Source organism: Myodes glareolus, chromosome 7, assembly GCF_982192425.1.
Source record: "Myodes glareolus chromosome 7, mMyoGla1.1, whole genome shotgun sequence".
Lineage (NCBI taxonomy): Eukaryota > Metazoa > Chordata > Mammalia > Rodentia > Cricetidae > Myodes > Myodes glareolus.
In genome coordinates this window covers 85,495,770-85,513,896 of record NC_142032.1, presented here as the reverse complement: position 1 = coordinate 85,513,896, position 18,127 = coordinate 85,495,770, and the positions used below count along the sequence as shown (strand labels likewise).

General features: G+C 48.6%; 1 protein-coding gene and 1 pseudogene across 1 annotated transcript in view; both read left to right on the top strand.

The window, feature by feature from the left end:
• The window catches only part of Vps35l (VPS35 endosomal protein sorting factor like), a 110,484-nt gene extending 92,969 nt beyond the window's left edge, over nucleotides 1–17,515 (top strand). Inside the window, exons 28-31 of the mRNA XM_087908529.1 lie at nucleotides 7,172–7,337; nucleotides 13,183–13,301; nucleotides 16,554–16,700; nucleotides 17,236–17,515. Of these exons, the coding sequence (XP_087764655.1) occupies nucleotides 7,172–7,337; nucleotides 13,183–13,301; nucleotides 16,554–16,700; nucleotides 17,236–17,334 (531 nt within the window). The 3' untranslated portion in view covers nucleotides 17,335–17,515. The remainder of the gene's footprint in view (nucleotides 1–7,171; nucleotides 7,338–13,182; nucleotides 13,302–16,553; nucleotides 16,701–17,235) is intronic.
• On the top strand, nucleotides 5,965–6,080 carry LOC125417242 (small nucleolar RNA SNORA24; annotated as a pseudogene).
• Nucleotides 17,516–18,127: the final 612 nt, after the last annotated feature.

Sequence of the window (18,127 nt, the reverse complement as noted above, 5' to 3'; positions counted from 1 at the left end):
AGTCACACCTGAGCCATGACAGTGGATCTTGCATGAAATCAACCCCCCTCCTGTTTACCTCATATTGGTTCCCTTTCATGTCTCAGGTGTGTGTGTGTGTGTGTGTGTGTGTGTGTGTGTGTGTGTGTGTGTGTTTTATTTTTTTAGAATTATATTTCCCTGTGGTAACCACATGTAACATAAGCTCTACTCCTAAACTAAAGGCTTCAGAAGGAGTGTACAGAGTCATTGACCTTACATAAAATGGTGTCCAGCAGATCTTGGGAGTGTTTTGTTTGCTTAACTGGAAATGTATGCTGGTTGATCCCTACCTCCCCATTCTCCACCCTCCACAACCACTGTTCACCCCTGGAATCATGAATTAGGCGGCTTTAGATTTCTCTAACTGGGCTCGGGCAGTGTTTGTACTTGTGACTGGTCTGTTTCCCTTAGCGCAAGTCCCACACTTCCTCCATCTTGTCACGTGCAACAGACTTTACTGTTTAAGGCTCGCCAGCCTTCCACCATGTGCACAGACTTCTCTTCCTGTGCATTCTTTCATCCGTGGGAATCACAGGTAGTTCCCACACCTTGGCCATTATAACGGTGCCGCCGTAGACACAGGTTTGCTAATCTCCCCTCCAGAACCTGAACAGACACCCAGACCGTACTGGTAGATCGTGTGGTAACTACAGCAAGCCACATGACTGAGGGCAGTCAGGGGCCCCAGGATTATATGGGGCTCAAGAGAAGGAGTTGGGTTGTTCAGGGGTATGGAGTGGGTGGCTCTCTGTTTTGATTGATAGGCTTGACTTATTTAAGCTTTTGCTCATGGGCATGTCCCTTCCCAGAAAGTATCATATTTTAGTCATATACTTGATAGGCATAGGCAAAAGAGAGTAAATAGAAGATTTTTCCTAAAAGTTCATGTAGAGGACAGAGTTTGTCTTACTTTTTGCATGTAGTCAAGCAAGTTCGGACTTGATTGCCTCCCCCACCTGGACAGAAACTATTCGCAAAGTGGGTACTTTCTGATGGTTTTCAGGGGAGGAGAGATTGGTTTGTTTCTTTGTTTGGAGTGAGATGTACACACAGGTTGGCGGGTGTGAGGTGTCTGAAGTTGCCAACAGGTAGCTAAGTGCATGGTCAGGAGAGGGGTGTGGGTTGCAGTGCAGGTTACGAAGCTATTCCCTGTGGCTCCCTGCTGTCCAGAGAAACTGTTTCCATGGAGCGGGACAGTCTCATTTAGCAGCCTCTGGTAGGATAAATAAAGTAGAACTGTTACATCGAGATCAGTGTCATGGTTTCAGAGCCCCAATTTTGTGTCAGGATTTGTAGGAGCTAGAATGTTAGGGTCTTGTTCTCTGGCCCTGATCACTGAGGCTGCAGTGGGGACGTGCGTTCTCTTGTCTTTTCCTCATTAAAAGTAGCTACAGAGCTGGAGAGATGGCTCCATGATTGGGAGCGCTGACTGCTCTTCCAGAGGACCCGGGTTCAATTCCCAGTACCCACATGGCAGCTCATGGCTGTCTATAACTCCAGTTTCAGGGCTTCAGATGTGCATGCAGGCAAAAACCAATTACTATTAAATAAAATTATTTTTTAAAAAAAAAGGAATCCTAAAAAAAAAAAAGTAGCTATAGAGATAGCAAGACATCCACGTTCCACTTCACCCTTTCCTCTCTATCATCCTGGTCCATAAGTATCTGCTAATCTGGGAATGGAGGAAGTGCTCCCTACGGAGGAAGTCAGGCTTAATGTTGAACACAACCAACTCCATCTGTAAGAAGCACCAGGCACTGCAGGGACATCGGAGTGCCCCTTTTGTGGGGGTTGGGTATTTTTGTGGCTTTAGGCATTGTGGGGACAAAGGAGTCACCAAGGAGGACTACAGGTCATTGCTGGTTGGCTTTGTGGGTATGGTGGGAGGTTCCACCTGAAAAGAAAAGGCCAGAATGAGCTCCCAGGTGATTAGAGAAGCCACACCCAAGAAGGTAGGTTTTCAGCTGAGTTAGAAGGAAAATGAGCACCTAGGTGCTAGGGAGAGGAGAAGGAGGAGCGGGCTTCAAGGCAAGGAGCACAGTGTAAGTGAAGGCCTAAAGGTAGGGTGGGGGTGCCGTGCACCCCAGAGGGACTTCTAGGCACCTGCTCCAGTAGCCTCAAATCTGCTGGGGATCTATCTCCTTTGCACCCCAAGGGCCCTTTTCTTACTCTGCTCCCAGCCCATTGGTGTTCTGGCTCTGTGGCACCCAGCCCTTACTGTTCATTTAAATCATATCCCCCTCTTCTGATGATCCAGCCAACAGTTCATAAATAAGCACTCAAAACATTGAACCAAAGCACCCAGTAAGGTGGAGGTTCGCCAGCTGGTCAGTGACCCGGTCAGGACCGAAAGATGTGCTGTTACCATCTTTGCTGCCTCCAGTTCAGCTTACTGAGAAGTCCAGCAATCACGTCTCAAGTATTTCTTCTCCCCGGGAGTGTGATGAAGTGAGGATTTCTGAGAGCAGGGACTTCAAAGGGACAGTGGAGGGACAGTGTCAGGCCCTTTTTTGGGTCAATAAAAAGGACTCACTTTTTGGCTCCCTCATGGAAACCACCTCATTGGCATTGAGTTGCCCATGTAGGAGGGAACCTAGCCAAGGATACTGGGGATCTTCCCACTGGAGTGCCATGTCACCCCAAACACCTTTTCCTTCTAAAAATGCACAGTCTGGGGAGATGGCTTAGTGAATAATAGCCCTTGCTCAGCGAGCATGAGGTCCTAAGTTTGATTTCCCAGCACCCATGTGAAAAGGCAGGCATGGCTTGTGCATGCCATAATCCCAGACTGGGGAGTGAAGACAGACTCTCTGGTCCACCAGCCTAGCTCAGACAGGCAGCTTTGAGAGACCCATGCTCGAGGCAATGTAGGTCAGAGAGCAATAGAAAAGACATCCATTCTGCTCTGGCTGCTGTGTGCCCATGCACAGGATGCCATGTAACATGTACAGACACACAGAATGGGGTGGGGGAAGAAGAAAGAGGAGGAAGAGAAGAAATAATTAAAAACCGGAGTGTGGACTGGGGCTTCGGTTAAGTTTGTAGAGCGCTTGCTTTTAGCATGCATGAAGCCCTGGGCTCAGTCACCAGTACTGCATAAAAGCAGGTGATACATGCCTTAATCTGGGAAGTGAAGGCAGGAAGGTCAAGAGTTCTAGGTCATCCTCTGCTTTATGGTGAGTTCAAAACCACGAAACCCTGTCTCAAAGGGGCAGGGGGCTGAGGGCAGAGATAGGCAGATTCCGGAGCACACTGGCCAGCCTGTCTGGCCAAATTGGTGTGGTCCAGGATTAGTGAAAGACCCTGTTTCAAAAAAAAACAAGATGGAGAATGGCCAAGGAAGACACTTGATGCTGACCTCTGGCCCTCCACACCTAAATTCATTAGCACACGTTTGCCCATACACAGAATATGTACATCACACACATCAAAAAAACCCAACAAAATTATGTGATACATTAGCACATATTTGCGTACACAACAAAACAACAGCAATAACAAAATTACTAGTTTAATATTAGACACACATTGAAACCATTGTGTTACTTTGAGAGGATACGGGACTGGGGTGGGACTCAGTTGTTGGTACAGTGTTTGCTTATCTAGCATGCTCAACTCCCCAGAGTCTATCCACAGAAAACCTGATACAGTGGTACATGTGTGTAATTCCAGCACTCAGGAAGTAGAGGACCAGACGGCTAGAGTTATCCTTAGCTGTATAGCCAGTTCAAGGCCTGACCTAGATACATAAGGCACTGTCTCAAAAAGAAAAATAATCTACTTATGCCTGGCTTCAGCTATTGAACCATTCTCAAATATTAAAACAAAACATGGGAAGTGCACCATGGACATAGCCTGTCATCTCTTTGGTTATGAACAAACCATAGAAGAGCTCGTCTTAGCCCATTCCCTGAATTCCATTGCCTATGGCCCCACTTCTCTGAAACTTTGTTCATTGGTCTCCCACAGGGTGGGGACATTAGTGTTGAAATGAAGTTGCTGGAACATTCAGACTGTGGTCTATTCCCAAGGCAGATCCTTAAATTAAAAAAAATGTATTTTAGTATCCGCGTAGCCGAACAAAATAGCCTAGTTAGAAACAGCTGCAAGCAGAGGAAGGCAGCGGTGAGCTGCCAGCTGGGACTGACTAGCCTCGCCTGGGTGGTTCAGATAGATGCGCACAGCTCACATTGTTTGGATGCTTGAGCATCGTGCATCCTCTTTCTTGCTGATACAGTAGAAACAGTTCCCACAGATAGGAGTTGCTTGTGCACATCTTGGGCTTCTCTGCCCAAATTCTCACCCCTAGGCCGTGTCACTGCAAATACATACATCCTAGATCAGGCCGCTGCTGTCTGAATTTAAAGCCCTATGCCTGCGCTCTAAATAGTCCCCCCATGCACATCTTCTTCCTGAGTACATAGACATACCAGTGTGTCCAAAGAGGGGGAGCTAACAGGAGACAGACTGCCAGAACTCTAATCTTGGGACACCCCCCTCCCACCTCCCATGCTGGAAGTGTAGGCTGAAGCCACTCATCCCCTGTGACGTACTCCTATGGGTGAGTTAGGGCCGGGCCTGGTGGATTGAAAACACTGTAACTGATTTCAGGACCAGTTTTGTAGCTTCCTCAGGGCCTGGCACATGGAAAGTGTCAACAAAGGCAATTGACTCAACATGATTCATGTGGGGTCTGCCATATGCCACTCACTGGGCCAGGACCAGGGCACATGGTCACACCTGGCCATGCCAGCGTGTATTCCTGGAGGCACCTTCCACAGAATTCAGCCAACTGTGATAGTAAGTGCTGAAGAGGCTGAGGCGGGAGGATAATGAGTTTAAAGCCAGTCTGAGCTATCCCTAGAGCCGGGATGGTGGCTCAGTGAGTAGTGCCCCAGAAGCATGTGGACCTAGGTCCTGGTCCCCAGCATCCACATGAAAAGTCAGATATGGTGGCAGGCTTGTGAGCCTAGTACTGGAAAAATGGAGACAGGAAGATCCCTGAGGCTTGCTGGCCACTCAGCCTAGCCAGCTGGTGAGCTCTAGGTTCAGGAAGAGAGTGGTCTCAGAACAGCATAGAGAGTGACTGAAGAAGGCTGCAGATTTTAGCCTCTGGCTGCCATGTGCACATGAACCACACTCACAAGCATGCACTTACATGCATACTCACCATGTACTCACACACATACATAAGCACATGCCTACACATACATACCCAGACCCCTCCCCCTCCAAAAAAAATCCAAAACAAGCAAAAATCGGAATCCAACCTTCTATTGAGTAGATCTTGCAGTGTGTGGCAGGCACAGGTGCAGCAGATGTGACCCCTGTCTTCTGCAGGACAGACGGAGGCCACCATTTGTGACGGGGCAGTTCTCTGAAGCCATAAATCAGACATTTTCAGATGGCAGGATGTGCTCACAATAAAAAGAAAGAAGAGAGGAAGCTGGACCTGGTGGCCTGGGCTGTAATCACATCTACTTCAAAGGCAAGCACCATAAGTCAAGGCCAGCTTGAGCAAGGTAGCGAGGTGTCTTAAATACAAAAATGGCCAGGCGATGATGTTGTACCTGCCTTTAATCCCAGCACTCGGGAGGCAGGCAGAGGCAGGAGGAGATCTGAGTTCAAGTTCAGCCTGGCCTACAATGTGAGTTCTAGGATAGGCTCTAAGCTACACAGAGAAACCCTGTCTTGAAAAACCGAAAAGAAAAAAAACAAACAAAAAAAAAAAAAAACAAGAAATACAGAAAATGCTTTCTGGACCAGTGAAATGGCTCTGCAGGTGGTGGCATTTGTTTCCAAGCCTGAGGACTAGCGTTCACTCCCTTGTACTCACCTGGCAGTAAGAACCAACTCCCTAAAGCTGTCCTCTGGCCCTGGCGTGTACATGACAGTGTATACCGATACTCATTCATGTGCACAGACACACACACAGAGGAGAAAGTGAATGTAACTTTAAGGAAAGTGACTTTCTGTCCATGGAAAAGCATGTTCTTGTTGACTGGCAAAGGTGCCTCCATTTAACTGATACTGGATTGGGACTTGTGCACGGAGCATTCTTTACTCTTCAGCTGCGAGGTGCCAGTTATTTTGCACACGTCAGTGCCAGGGAGAGTGGCCTCTGGAGACACTTCTGGCTTCCAACCCATCCAGCCAACAGGAGACACCGCCCGCAGACTGGAGTGGGTGAGGACACCCGTGCACAGTGCCTGTCACCTCACAGTTGATCCCCAGCCATGCTTTGCCAGTGGCCTTGTCCCTCCATGCAGCCTCCAGCTGCAGGTCTTTCTTGTAGTTCCGATAGCGTCCCTACCTACACCTGCTTTTTCAGCCCGGGATAATAAAAGCATCCTCCTGGCACCAGGCCCTGGCGCCCAGCCTCATACTGGCCCCAGCTGCGAAAATAATCCTCCTTTATACCTTCTTCTCTTGACCTGAGTGTATCCCGCTAGGGCCCAATACTGTGTCTGGAGGAGAGGTGTGGCTGGACCCAGTCAGCAGAGATTGTGTGGGGGTTGGTAGGGCCAGCTGGGCATTTGTTTCCCCCGGGAGTGTCAGCAGGAGAGCCACCTCGGGGATGGAAACTGCCCACCTTTTCACATTGCAGTTCTCTCTTGGAAAGATTCTCTGTAGTGTCTGAGAAACACACTTGACTCTAAGCTTGAGCATTCTCCTAGGTTTTCCCTCTCACAGGAGTCCAGGTCAACCCTTGCTGTGGGTGAGGATCCTTGGGAGCGGGGCTGTCTTTGAAGGCAGTGCAGTGGCTTCTGCCATGCCATCTGCTGAGGACCCACAATCCTCCTGTGTAATTAGACAGACGTGATTTGTTTCCACCATTGTGCATGGGAACTCAAGGAGTAATCATGGAAGCACAGGCCATTGAGCTGACAGGTGGTTGCAAGTTGTTCTTTGGACCCAAAAGGGAGGCTGTTGCTCATGCCGCCAAGCTGAAATGCGTGATCAGTGGGTGAGGTGTGTCTTGTCACTCTCTCTCTCTGTGCTGGCTGCCTAGGCTCCTGAGTGGCCCTGCCAGAATGAAGCAATGAGTCTTTTAGTCCCAACAGCTGCTTAAGGGAAGCGTTGGGTTAATGGGTGCTTTAACTCTTCTGCTTCATAGCTGGGTTTATCTGTCATATTTTTTCTCTACCAGGATCATCCAGAACACGGAGTCCTATTTCTGGTTCGAGAACTTCTTAACGTGATCCAGGACTACACCTGGGAGGACAATAGTGACGACAAAATCCGAATCTACACCTCTGTCCTGCACCTGCTGTCTGCCATGAGCCAGGACACCTATCTTTACCACATAGACAAAGGTACCAGCATCCCAACCAGCCCTCAGCCAGCCCCATTTCATGGACAGCGAAGGGACTGTTTCACCACGTCTTCTTAGTGTTTGTGTGTACACATTTGTGTGTGTGCGCATATGGAGGCTGACCTTGCCTCTGGGTGCCTTCCTTAATCATTCTTCACCTTGTTTCTTTGAGCCAGGGTCTTTCATGGACTCTGGAACTCACCAGTCTAGCTAATCTGGCTGGCTAACGAGCTCTCTGCAAGCCCATCACACCCCTGTAGTTACTTGCTGCGGTTACAGGCACATGCTGCCATGTCCAGGTTTTACATCTGTGCTTGATATATATGGTTGTTTGAATAGGAATGGCTCCCATAGAGCCTTGTGTTTGAATGCTTGGCCCATAGGGAGAGGCACTATTAGGTGTGGCTTTGTTGGGGGTCAGTGTGCTCTTGTTGGAGAAAGTATGTCTCTGTGGGGGTGGGCTTTGAGGTCTCAGATGCTCAGGCTAAGCCTAGTATGGCTCAGTCTCTTCCTGCTGCTTGCAGATCAAGATGTAGACCTCTCAGCTACCTCTCCAGCACCATGCCTGCATGCTCTTGCTTCCCACCATGGCAATCACAGACAACCTCTGAACTGCAAGCCAGCCCAAATTAGTTTTCCTTTATAAGAGTTGCTGTGTTCGTGGTGTCTCTTCACAGCAATAGAACTCTAACTAAGACAGTGTACACACTCAGGCCCTCCTGTTTGTGCAGCAAGCACTTTACCCACTGAACTGTATCTCCAGCCAGGCGGGGCCTCATGTAGTCTGGTCTCAAACTCACTTTATAGCTGGAGATGTCCTTGAACTTTTTTCTGTGTTCTTACTCTGTAGCTCTGGCTGCTCTTTGTTCCTAGACCTTGAATTCTTGTTCTCCCCCTCTATAAGCAGAGTGCAGGGGTTGCAGGTGTCTATCAGCATGTCCAGTTAATGCAGTATTGGAGATTGAACCCAGGCTTCACACATGCTAGGCAAGCGCTCTGCCAGCTGAGCTGCGTCTTAGTCCAAGAGCCTGTATTCCTGAACCACTTCCCACCCTCCACTGAATCTCCCCAGGAAGAGGATCCTGGGGAGATTGTAGGATCAGTTTTTGGGTTTTTTTTTTTTTTTTTTTTTTGTGGTGTTGGAAATGGAACCCAGGACCTTATATGTGTTAGGCAAGCTCCGGGCCATCGGCCATCTGCCCAGCCATGTGTGTATGACAAGTGCCTGAAGTCATTTTGACCACATACTGGAATTGCAGAAGCACCCTTGGATCATTGGTTGGGTGCACAGGTAGATGAGTGTCCCCACTGGCTCTCCTCACCCAGTCCAGGTGGGCTTTGGTATGGGATTCTGTTCCCTGAGCTTCGGGGGGGAGGGGTGTGGAGGCCTGCCTGCCAGCCCTCACCCTTCCAATGCTGGGAGGAAGGGGCAGTCTCTTTCTCCCACCTGCTACCATCTGTTCTGTTCTTGCTGGTGCTGGTTTGAGAGCAGCCTCCCTGTATCCCTCCCAACTCCTTTTTACGTCTTCTATTTAACTAAACCCACAGAGCCTCAAATTGATGGCATAATCTCACCTGATCCCAGATAGGCAGAGGATTGGATGTAGGTCATCCTCAGTTGCATTAAGTGTTTGAGACCCTGCCTAGACTACATAAAAAATACATCCTAAACCCAAAATCCCCATATTTAGGATCCCATGACCTGGCGCTGGTCCATCCAAGTACTTACTACTACCATGGCCTTTTTTTTTTCCCATGGCCTTTTTGCTTGTTTGTGTAGGTGGGCCAGGTCAACCTTGTGCCCCACACTGGGTCCTCAGATCCTAGCCCAGAATCCAGTGCTGAGCTGACCTCATTCAGTAGCTGCTATTGTAAAAATGATTTCCCTGGGGGAGAAGTATACATCTGCCTGCTCCTTATAAGCCCAACAACAAGCCCAAGTATGACTCGGCCAAAGTTCACCCTGGGGAGCCAGTGAACCTATTGTGCCTGCTTACAGAGCATGGGTGACACAGAGCAGGCACACTGAAGTCTTCAGCCGGCACAAGCAGTGGTTCCTTCCCCATAGCTGCCTAGATGAAGTTCCCCTTCAGTTAGCTTTCTCCAGCCTGTGTACTCCCTCACCTCCTGAGGTCCCAAAGCCCTCTAGGGTAGAATTGCGTAAGACTAGTCTCGAGTGAGGACACAGTGGTCCTCACAACTCCCTCCTTCTCTGATGGAGGCTTGATCATCTCAGCCAGCAGTTTTGAGCCTGTTCTGGATGGACCTCCAACAGAGGTCCTCTGAAATGTTGGATCATTTGAGCCATCCACTTCTATCAGAGATTTTTCAGAGGGTCTTCCTTGGTCAAATCTGATTTTTCTTAACTCAGAATGAATCCACAGCCTCTCATTTCCTGTGGAAATAAAAGCAAAGCCTCTTCTCCAAAGTAACATATCTTCTGACTTAAATTTTGAGGTCAAGGCATTTTCAAAATACTTATGTTGGATTAATCCAGCAACATTTATTTTTAATCAAATGTCTTTTAGCAGCTGTTGCTCTTTCCTCAGCCATCAAACAATTCAAAGACAACATAATAACATACAGTATCCAGATTCTCTCTGTATTTTTCATCTTTATGTAGCTCTATTTTAAACTCTATTTCTTTTATTTTCATTTTTAATTTTTGGTTTTTTGAGACAGGGTTTTTCTGTGTATTTTGGCTATCTTGGAACTCACTCTGTAGACCAGGCTGTCTTTGAACTCACAGAGATCCGCCTGCCTCTGCCTCCCAAGGGCTGGGATTAAAGGTGTGTGCCACCACAAGCTAGCGTTAACCATCACCCCAAAAGTCTCCTTAAAAGGGCAGTTCAGGGTCAGCTTGGAGATGCCTGTGGTCAGAGGAGCTGGGGAGTGGTGGAGGGTGGAGCTGCTTGTTTTCTGTGTTCTTAGTGCCTGTACCTGCTTCAAGTGGCTCAGGGAACACATGCTAGTGTTCACGTGTAGAGAGGGAGCATGATGAAGACACACACAGTGGCCAAGAGTTATGGTTTGACAAGTCTGGGTGACAAGCAGGCAGGTATCCACTGTCAGGCGTTTTATTCAGCTATTCTATACTTCTGATACTTTTTAAAAATTAAAATGTTGTTCTGAAGTCGCAGTCAGAGATGAACATAAAGCACCCCTGATGTTTTCTTCTCTCAGTTTAATTATGCACAGGTTTGCTCATTCTCCAGAGAATCAATGCAAATTCCAGTGAATGCATTAAATAAAGGAATGTAACTTTTAAAAGTTCCTGGGAAACTGTAAATTAGGAACTACACATAGCTACATGACTCCACTATGTAGGGAGGGGCCATATTATATATACTGTTGTTACATTCTGTGTGTGTGTATGCGTGCGTGCCTGCGCGCCAGCGCATGTGCGCATTTGTACATGGGTATGTGCTCACGTGTTTGGAGGACAGAGGTCAGTGTCAGGTGTCAATACTGTCCTCTCTGAGACTTTACTTTTTGAGACAGGGTCTTTCACCGAACCTGGAGCTCACCACTTGGTGGGGCTGGCTGGAGTGAGCTGCTCTAGGATCCACCTATCTCTGCCCTCCTTTGTCCTTGTACTGAGTTACAGCCATGCACAACTACACCTGGATTTTTCACATTGGGATCCAATGTGGACCTCATTGTTGCATGACTGGCATTTTACTGATTGAGTCATCTATCTTCTTCACTCCCAAAGGGGATTTTTTTCTTTTTAGACGAAGTCTCACTGTGTAGCTCTAGCTGTCCTGGGACTCAGCTATGTAGATGGACCAGGCTGGCCTCAAACTCAGAGGGGCCTGACTCTGCCTCCCGAGTGCTGCAGTTAAAGGTGTGCACCACCATGCCTGGCCCCAAAAGGTCATTTCTTTCTTTTTTTTCTTTTTCTTTTCTTTTCTTTTTTTTAAAAAAAAATCAAACAGGGTTTCTCTGTATAGTCTTGGCTGTTCTGGAATGCACTCAAGAGTTCCAATGCCTGGTTTTCCTTGTTCTTGGACTCTTGAACACCTTCCCATTCCTGCAGACCACATCTGGGGATTGTTTCTGTGCAGTCACTAAGAGATTGTGACATACCCAGAGAAGGACCATCCATACCCTCACCCCCTCATTTGGTCTTTTGTTCTTCCTTTGTACAACAGGATCAAATTGGAGGCCCTTCTGTGTTTCTTATTGTCTCCTCTGAAGTGTGACTGAGATGAGAGCCTTCCCAGTTGTTCCTTAGAGGTGATAATACAAGGGTATAGGAAGCACAACTACATCCCAGCAGGATGTAGAGCTGGGAGCTTATTAGCATCCTCTTTAAACAGGACCACATTACTGTAGCTGAAAGAATGGGAATAGAAGCTCGTGTTAGCGTGGAGGAAAGGAATGAGCTCTGAAAGGCAGAAACTGTGCTTTCTTTGTTTGTGAAGGCTGGTGCTAGCCAACAGAAGAGGACCGACTGGGGAGATGACTCAGTTGGTGAAGCACTTGTCACTCAAGCATGAGGACCTCTTGGATTGCGAAGATAGGTGATCCCTGGGGCTTAATGGCCGGCCAGGCTGGACTAATGAGTGATTTCCAGGCCACTAAGAGACCCTGTCTTAAAAAAATAAAAGGTGACCAGCTCTTGAGAAGTGATACCTGAGATTGATCGCTGACCTCCAAATACATGCACATATGTGCCAGAGAGAGAGAGAGAGAGAGAGATCAGAGTGCAACTTAGTGTTGAAGCTCCACCTGCCATGCAGGAAACCCTAGGTTCTACCCCCAGCCCTGCAGAAACAAAACCGAACAGCCCGTGTGTTCACAGTGGAGACTAACTGAACAGTTCTGGGCCCCTGTGCAGGAGATGGGGTCAGCCACCACAGACAAAGCCACAGAGCTGTCCTCAAATAAGGAGACTGCCTGAGTTTATCATTTAAATGAAAACACAAACTTGACCACAGCAGAGGAAGTAGTATGCAAGCCACCCTTGACCGAGCCAGCCTTTCTCTAGGCAGTGGATGTCGTATAGGAGGTGGCCAAACAGTGTCTTTGTTAAAGAGCTGGACATGCTGGCTCACACCTGTAGTCCCAACATTTGGGAGACTGAAGCAGGAGGATTGTCACGAGTTAGAGGCCATCCTGGGGTATGGAGTGATTTCCCGGCCAGCTTGAACTATAGAGTGAGTTGCTGTCTTAGAAAAGGAGACACTGCCAGGCATGGAAGCGTTGGGAGTAAAGGGGACTGTGGGATCTGATAGCAGGCATGGGTTCTATCTTGTGGAGCAGGCTTTAAGGCTTTAAGAAATTGCACTCATGCCACATTGGCACTGGTGGGCATATAAGTCATTAATGTTGCTCTCAAGGTTCACATCTAAGTGAGATGGTTGATATTTGTCTTCTCTGGTAGTATGGATAGAACCTTCCAGAACTATAAAAGCTAGCCAGTTGGTTTTAAGGGTGCAGTGGATGAGAACTTGGGCTTTGGAATCAGACCACCCAGTTTAACATCCCAGCTACGCCAGCTTCGGAGCCTCAGTTTCCCCTCTTATTGAAGATGTGCATGCCAACTCTTCCTGGTGCTCATTATGTGGATCCTTACATGACACAGAGTGAGTGCTTGCCACAGTACCTGGCAGCTGGAGAGAGTGGGTCACTGTGATTGTGACTGTCCCCTCCAAGCATGGCCAGTGCGGGGGAATGACTTCCAGACTGTTGGCCTCAGGCCCAGACTAGGCCCTAGGTTAGGTGTTTTCTTAGTGAATCCTAAAGTCAGTGGGTCACCTTGGCCATTCCCATACTCCCTACCAGGCCTTCCTGCCATCTGCCAATCCCATGTGACATGTTGCTCTTGTTTGTTAAACCAGTTGACTCCAATGACAGCCTGTACGGGGGAGACTCCAAGTTCCTGGCTGAGAACAGCAAGCTCTGTGAGGCGGTGATGGCTCAGATCCTGGAGCACCTGAAAACCCTGGCCAAGGACGAGGTGGGTACCTGCCCGCTCCACCTGCCACATGCTTTGGAGGCAGCACGGCAGGGCCGGAACACTGCAGGGTAGGAGAAACGCAGGGCGGGAACACCGTAGGGCACACAGTGCTCCGTTGTGGAAGGGAAATAAATCTGGCTGAATGGTGGCTCCCAGTCTTGGCCTTGGCTATTCTCTGCCTGCTCAGTACTTCCCCAACACCCAAATTTCAGCTCACGTCAGCCTCTGGTACCCACAAGTCTGCTATCAACTTGCAGGTCCCCCCCCCAATACTGTATATCAATTAGTCACAAACAAACAAACAAACAAACAAAGGCTGCACACAGTAAGACATACCTGTGATCTAGCAGCATTCAGAGACTAAAACAGTGTGGTAACTGGTTATGTATCAAGGCCCTGGGTTAGCATAAAACAGCGTGGTGTAGATGCCTGTGATCCCAGCATTTAGGGTTAGAAGCAGGAAGGTCAAGAGTTCAAGGTCGGTTTGGGCCGTGGTGCATACCTTTAATCCCAGCACTTGAGTGCAGAGGCAAGGAGCCGAGGAGGCCAGCCTGGTCAACAGAGCTAGTTCCAGGAGAGCTAGGGAAGTTGTGGGGGGGGGGGGCGGGGCGGAGTTCAAGGTCATTGTTTGCTACACTGAGAGTTTGGGTCAGCCTAAATCATTTGAGGCTGTATCGAAAATAAAATAGGCTTGCCAAGTGTGGTGGTGCACACCTTTAATCCCAGCACTTGAAAGACAGAGGCAGGTCACTCTCTGAGTTCAAGGCCAGTCTGGTCTACAAAGTGAGTTCTGGGACAGTCAGAGCTACAGAAAGAGACCCTATTTCAAAAAACAAACAAAAAAAAATGCTGAGAGGTGGCTTGACAGTTAAGAGCACACGTTCCTCTTTTAGAGGACCTGGGTTTTGGTCCCCAGCACCCACATGGTGGCGCACAGTCATCCATTTCTGGGGATCCAGCACTTTCTGATGTATATACAAACATATAGGCAAAATAGTCATATGTAGATAAAATAAATACCTAAAAACATTATACAAAATAAAGTAAATAAGGAGGAAGAGGGGGATACAGATGGCCTGCAATGTGAGCTGACGCCGAGTGGCTGAGTGTGACTGAACCTGCTGTCCTCCATTTTTACAATGCTCCCTTTCCGTTCTCCAGCTGGTACCCCAAGCGCTGAGCTGAGTTCTCCAGCCAGACCCCACCCCCTCACCAACCGGCTCACAGGTGCCCAGCACTTTAAAGTATTCCCGTTTGTCCCATGCCCTCCACATTGGGCATTCACTGGAACCACTGTGGTTCCAGAATTATCTTGTAAGGTCACGTGAAGGATTGAGTTCTGCTTTAAGCAGGAGCTGGGAGAAACTGTTTGGGTGTGGAGTCCCTAGAACTTCCTAGAAATGACAGTTCTCACAGGTAAAGAGCTTACTCTCTTGCTTGCTCTCCTTCCCTCTCTGTGACTCTGTTTTTCTCTCTCTCTGTCTTCTATTAAAAACCTGTAGAGGGCCTGGGGGTGCGAGCCGATGACCTTCCTTGAACACAGTTGTGTTCTGTCTTTACTGTCTGCCAGAGTGCCTTCATGTCCCTGACACATATAATGATGCCGTTTGTAATAGCCTATGGCTTGAAAAGCTAAATTGAGTGTTTTAGGGTAAAATGTTATTGGGGAGTTCGATGAGGGAGGAAGAGCCCCCTCATTCTCAAGCTGGGTGGTGTTTTTGTTTTTTGAGACAAATTTTCTCTGTGTAGCCCTGGCTATCCTGGAACTTGCTTTGCAGAGTGAGCTGGCCTCAAACCCAGAGATCCAGCTGCCTCTGCCTCTTGAGTACTAGGATAATGGTGTGCGCCACTATGCCTAGCTATTGGGTGTTATTCTTCAGGAGCTGACTACAAGTTTTGAGGTTGAGTATCTTTGACCTGGGGCTTGCCGATATGGCTAAGCAGGCTGACCAGTGAGCCTCAGGGACCCTTTTGCCCCACTGGGATTACAAGTGTGTGCCACGACACACATTTTATATGGGCGCTGGGGATCCGACAGAGGCCCTAGTGCTAACATAGCGCCCTTTACAAATCTATGTCCTCAGCCTCGTTGGCCTTTCTCTCTCTTTCCCTGCTTGTCTCCGACTCTGGCCAGACCTTTATTCTACCTTTGAAGGGCTCCATCACTAGATTGGGCCTACCCAGACACCTGATTTCCATCTGCAATGCCCTCCGAGCAGAACCTGCCTTACTGCACACGTAAAAATGCTGGAAAAGCTTACCCAGCACAAGTTGTGAATGTGCCAGCCCCAGAGATGTGATATGTGAAGCAGAGGTGCTAGCAAACGCTGAGTGTCTGGTACCTGTTCGCTGCCGTGGACTAGAGCAGACATGGGTGGCTCTGGTGGCACGATTTGGCAGGACTGCCAGGCCTGGCCAGCATCCAGTGACATCGAGCTCCATGGGCACCCTGAAACAGCAGGTACCCACCTGTAGAAGTGGTTTCTCTGTGATCATCGTCTGCTCCCCGAGGAAGTGTGTTCTTTTATCTGAGCTGTCGCTGCACCGTTTCTTCCCCATCATATCTGTCAGTCAAAGCCGGTCACATGGGTTAAATGTTTCCTTGGTGAGGTGCCTCGCAGGTCATCCAACAAAACCAGATTCCTGAAAGGCCTGTCGTCACAGTGTTGGGAGGCTTGTTCTTCTTTTCTTTTTTCCTTTTTTTTTTTTTCAAATTTTTTATTTTTGAGACAGGGTCTCATTCAGTCTGACCTCCAACTTCCTATAGAGCTGAAGATGACTTAGAATTGTTCCCTCTACCTTTACCTTAGAGCTGGGATTAGGCAGGCACACCATGCCTTGCAGTAGGTGCTTCCCGTAGAGGCCAAATCTGGGTCCCGATTCAGGAGTGTTGTCGGTTAGGATCAGCAGTAGTGACCACAGCATTCAGAAGCTTGAGCCCCAGCTGAGAGCCACGTGGAAGCTTTCCAGCCTGACTTGTGCTTGGAAGCACAGCCTTTTCTCTGCCGTTAGACCTCACTCCCCAACCCAGCGACTGTTGGGTCTGCCCTAACCACAGTGACGGCCCGGTGTGCAGCGGAGCTCAGAGCTTGTGGTGCCTCTGTCCCGTTCACCATGTGTTGTGCATCTCACGGTCATTTCACAGGTGCAGGGTGGGCTCAGCAAACACACGGCAAAGTTGGCATAAGGCCATTTACACTGAGCCCATCCAGTGTACCGGGGCACAGTCATAGCTTCCCTTCTCTCTTCCAGGCCCTGAAGCGCCAGAGCTTGCTGGGCCTCTCCTTCTTCAATAGCATCCTGGCCCATGGGGACCTTCGTAACAACAAGCTGAACCAACTGTCTGTCAACCTGTGGCACCTGGCTCAGAGGCACGGCTGTGCAGACACAAGGACCATGGTAAGCACCAGGGCCCCTGCCAGCCCTCTGGCACTGACCTTGACACAGCAAGCTGCCCCATCAGCCCTGAGTCAGACCCCTAAACTCTTCTGGGTGACTTCCTAGTGCTAGAAAGCATCCCTAGTCACTTCCTCTCAGTAAAAACTACTTGCTTGAAAATGTCACCCACTTCTGATCACAACCAAGTCTGATTCTTTTCCTCTGAGACAAAGTCTTAGGTAGCCCAGGCTATTCTTAAACTTGCTATGTAGCCAAAAATGATCTTGAACTTCTGATCCTCCTTCCTCTAGCTAGTTTTTGTGGTGCTGGGGAACAAACCCAGGACTTTGGGCATGTAAGCATTCTGCCAACTGAGCTTTGTCCCCTGATCCCCGAGTCTGATTTTAGGAGTAAGTTACAATCTTAACCTTTTGCTTCTTCTACCATTCCTCAGAAGACATCCCATTTTCAGCTAGGCAAGGTAAGCTCACTTAGGGCCAATTCAGAAGAGGCTCCAGCCGTGAAGCCAAATACAAGATGGAGCTCTTTTTTCTAGGTGAAGACTCTGGACTACATCAAGAGGCGGAGCAAACAACCCGACATGAGTCATCTGACGGAGCTGGCCCTGAGGCTCCCTCTGCAAACCAGGACCTGAATACTTGCCCTTGAGGGCCCCAGTGCCACTGTCCTGGAAGACCTACTTGGCTGCCACTCACTCCTCCTGGAATTTAGTTTTTGTTATTTTTACTTTTATACAGGTTGATTTAAAGTTTTTGCCTTCTGACAGCGGGGGCGGGGGGGGTTGACAGAGCATTAAAACTCAGTCTTGTTCTTCAGATAGCAGCATCTTAGTGTTTGCACAGAGCATTGTGGGATATTTGTACACTGTATGAAGATGCATTGCTTTGACTGGTGTTACAAAGAGCCAGTTAAGTGGGACTTCTGAGGGCAGAGAGGACTCTGGGAAGAAGAAATGTGGAGTTGCTGGCCAGAAGCGGAGGAAGGATGGGCAACACAGATAAAGGTAATGCCACGCGGCAGAATGTAGGTTGATATAAATGGGTTGATCTAAGTTATAAGAGCTAGTTGGGGGAAAAGCCTAAGCTCTGGCCAAACTTTCATAATTAATAGAATCCCTGAGTTGTTATTTTTGAGCTGGTGGCCCAAAGAAAATTCCAACTATCCAAGAAGCCTTCTGGTTCTCAGCCCCAGGGAGGGATCTGAGGCAGGGAACCAGTCAAGGGCACAGGGCTTTTCTGGAGGGTGTTTCCGCTGGCAGAAAGCAGACACAGTTGTACATCACACCTCCAGATTTGAGACAGTGTCCTATAAAACCCCTTGCAGGACTAAGAAATGTCCTGTTGCCAGTTGACTCCTGACTACAAGTCACATTTGGACTTAGAATACAGGAGAAAGGTCACATTTGGGGCTCCCTGTCCCGGAGTCAG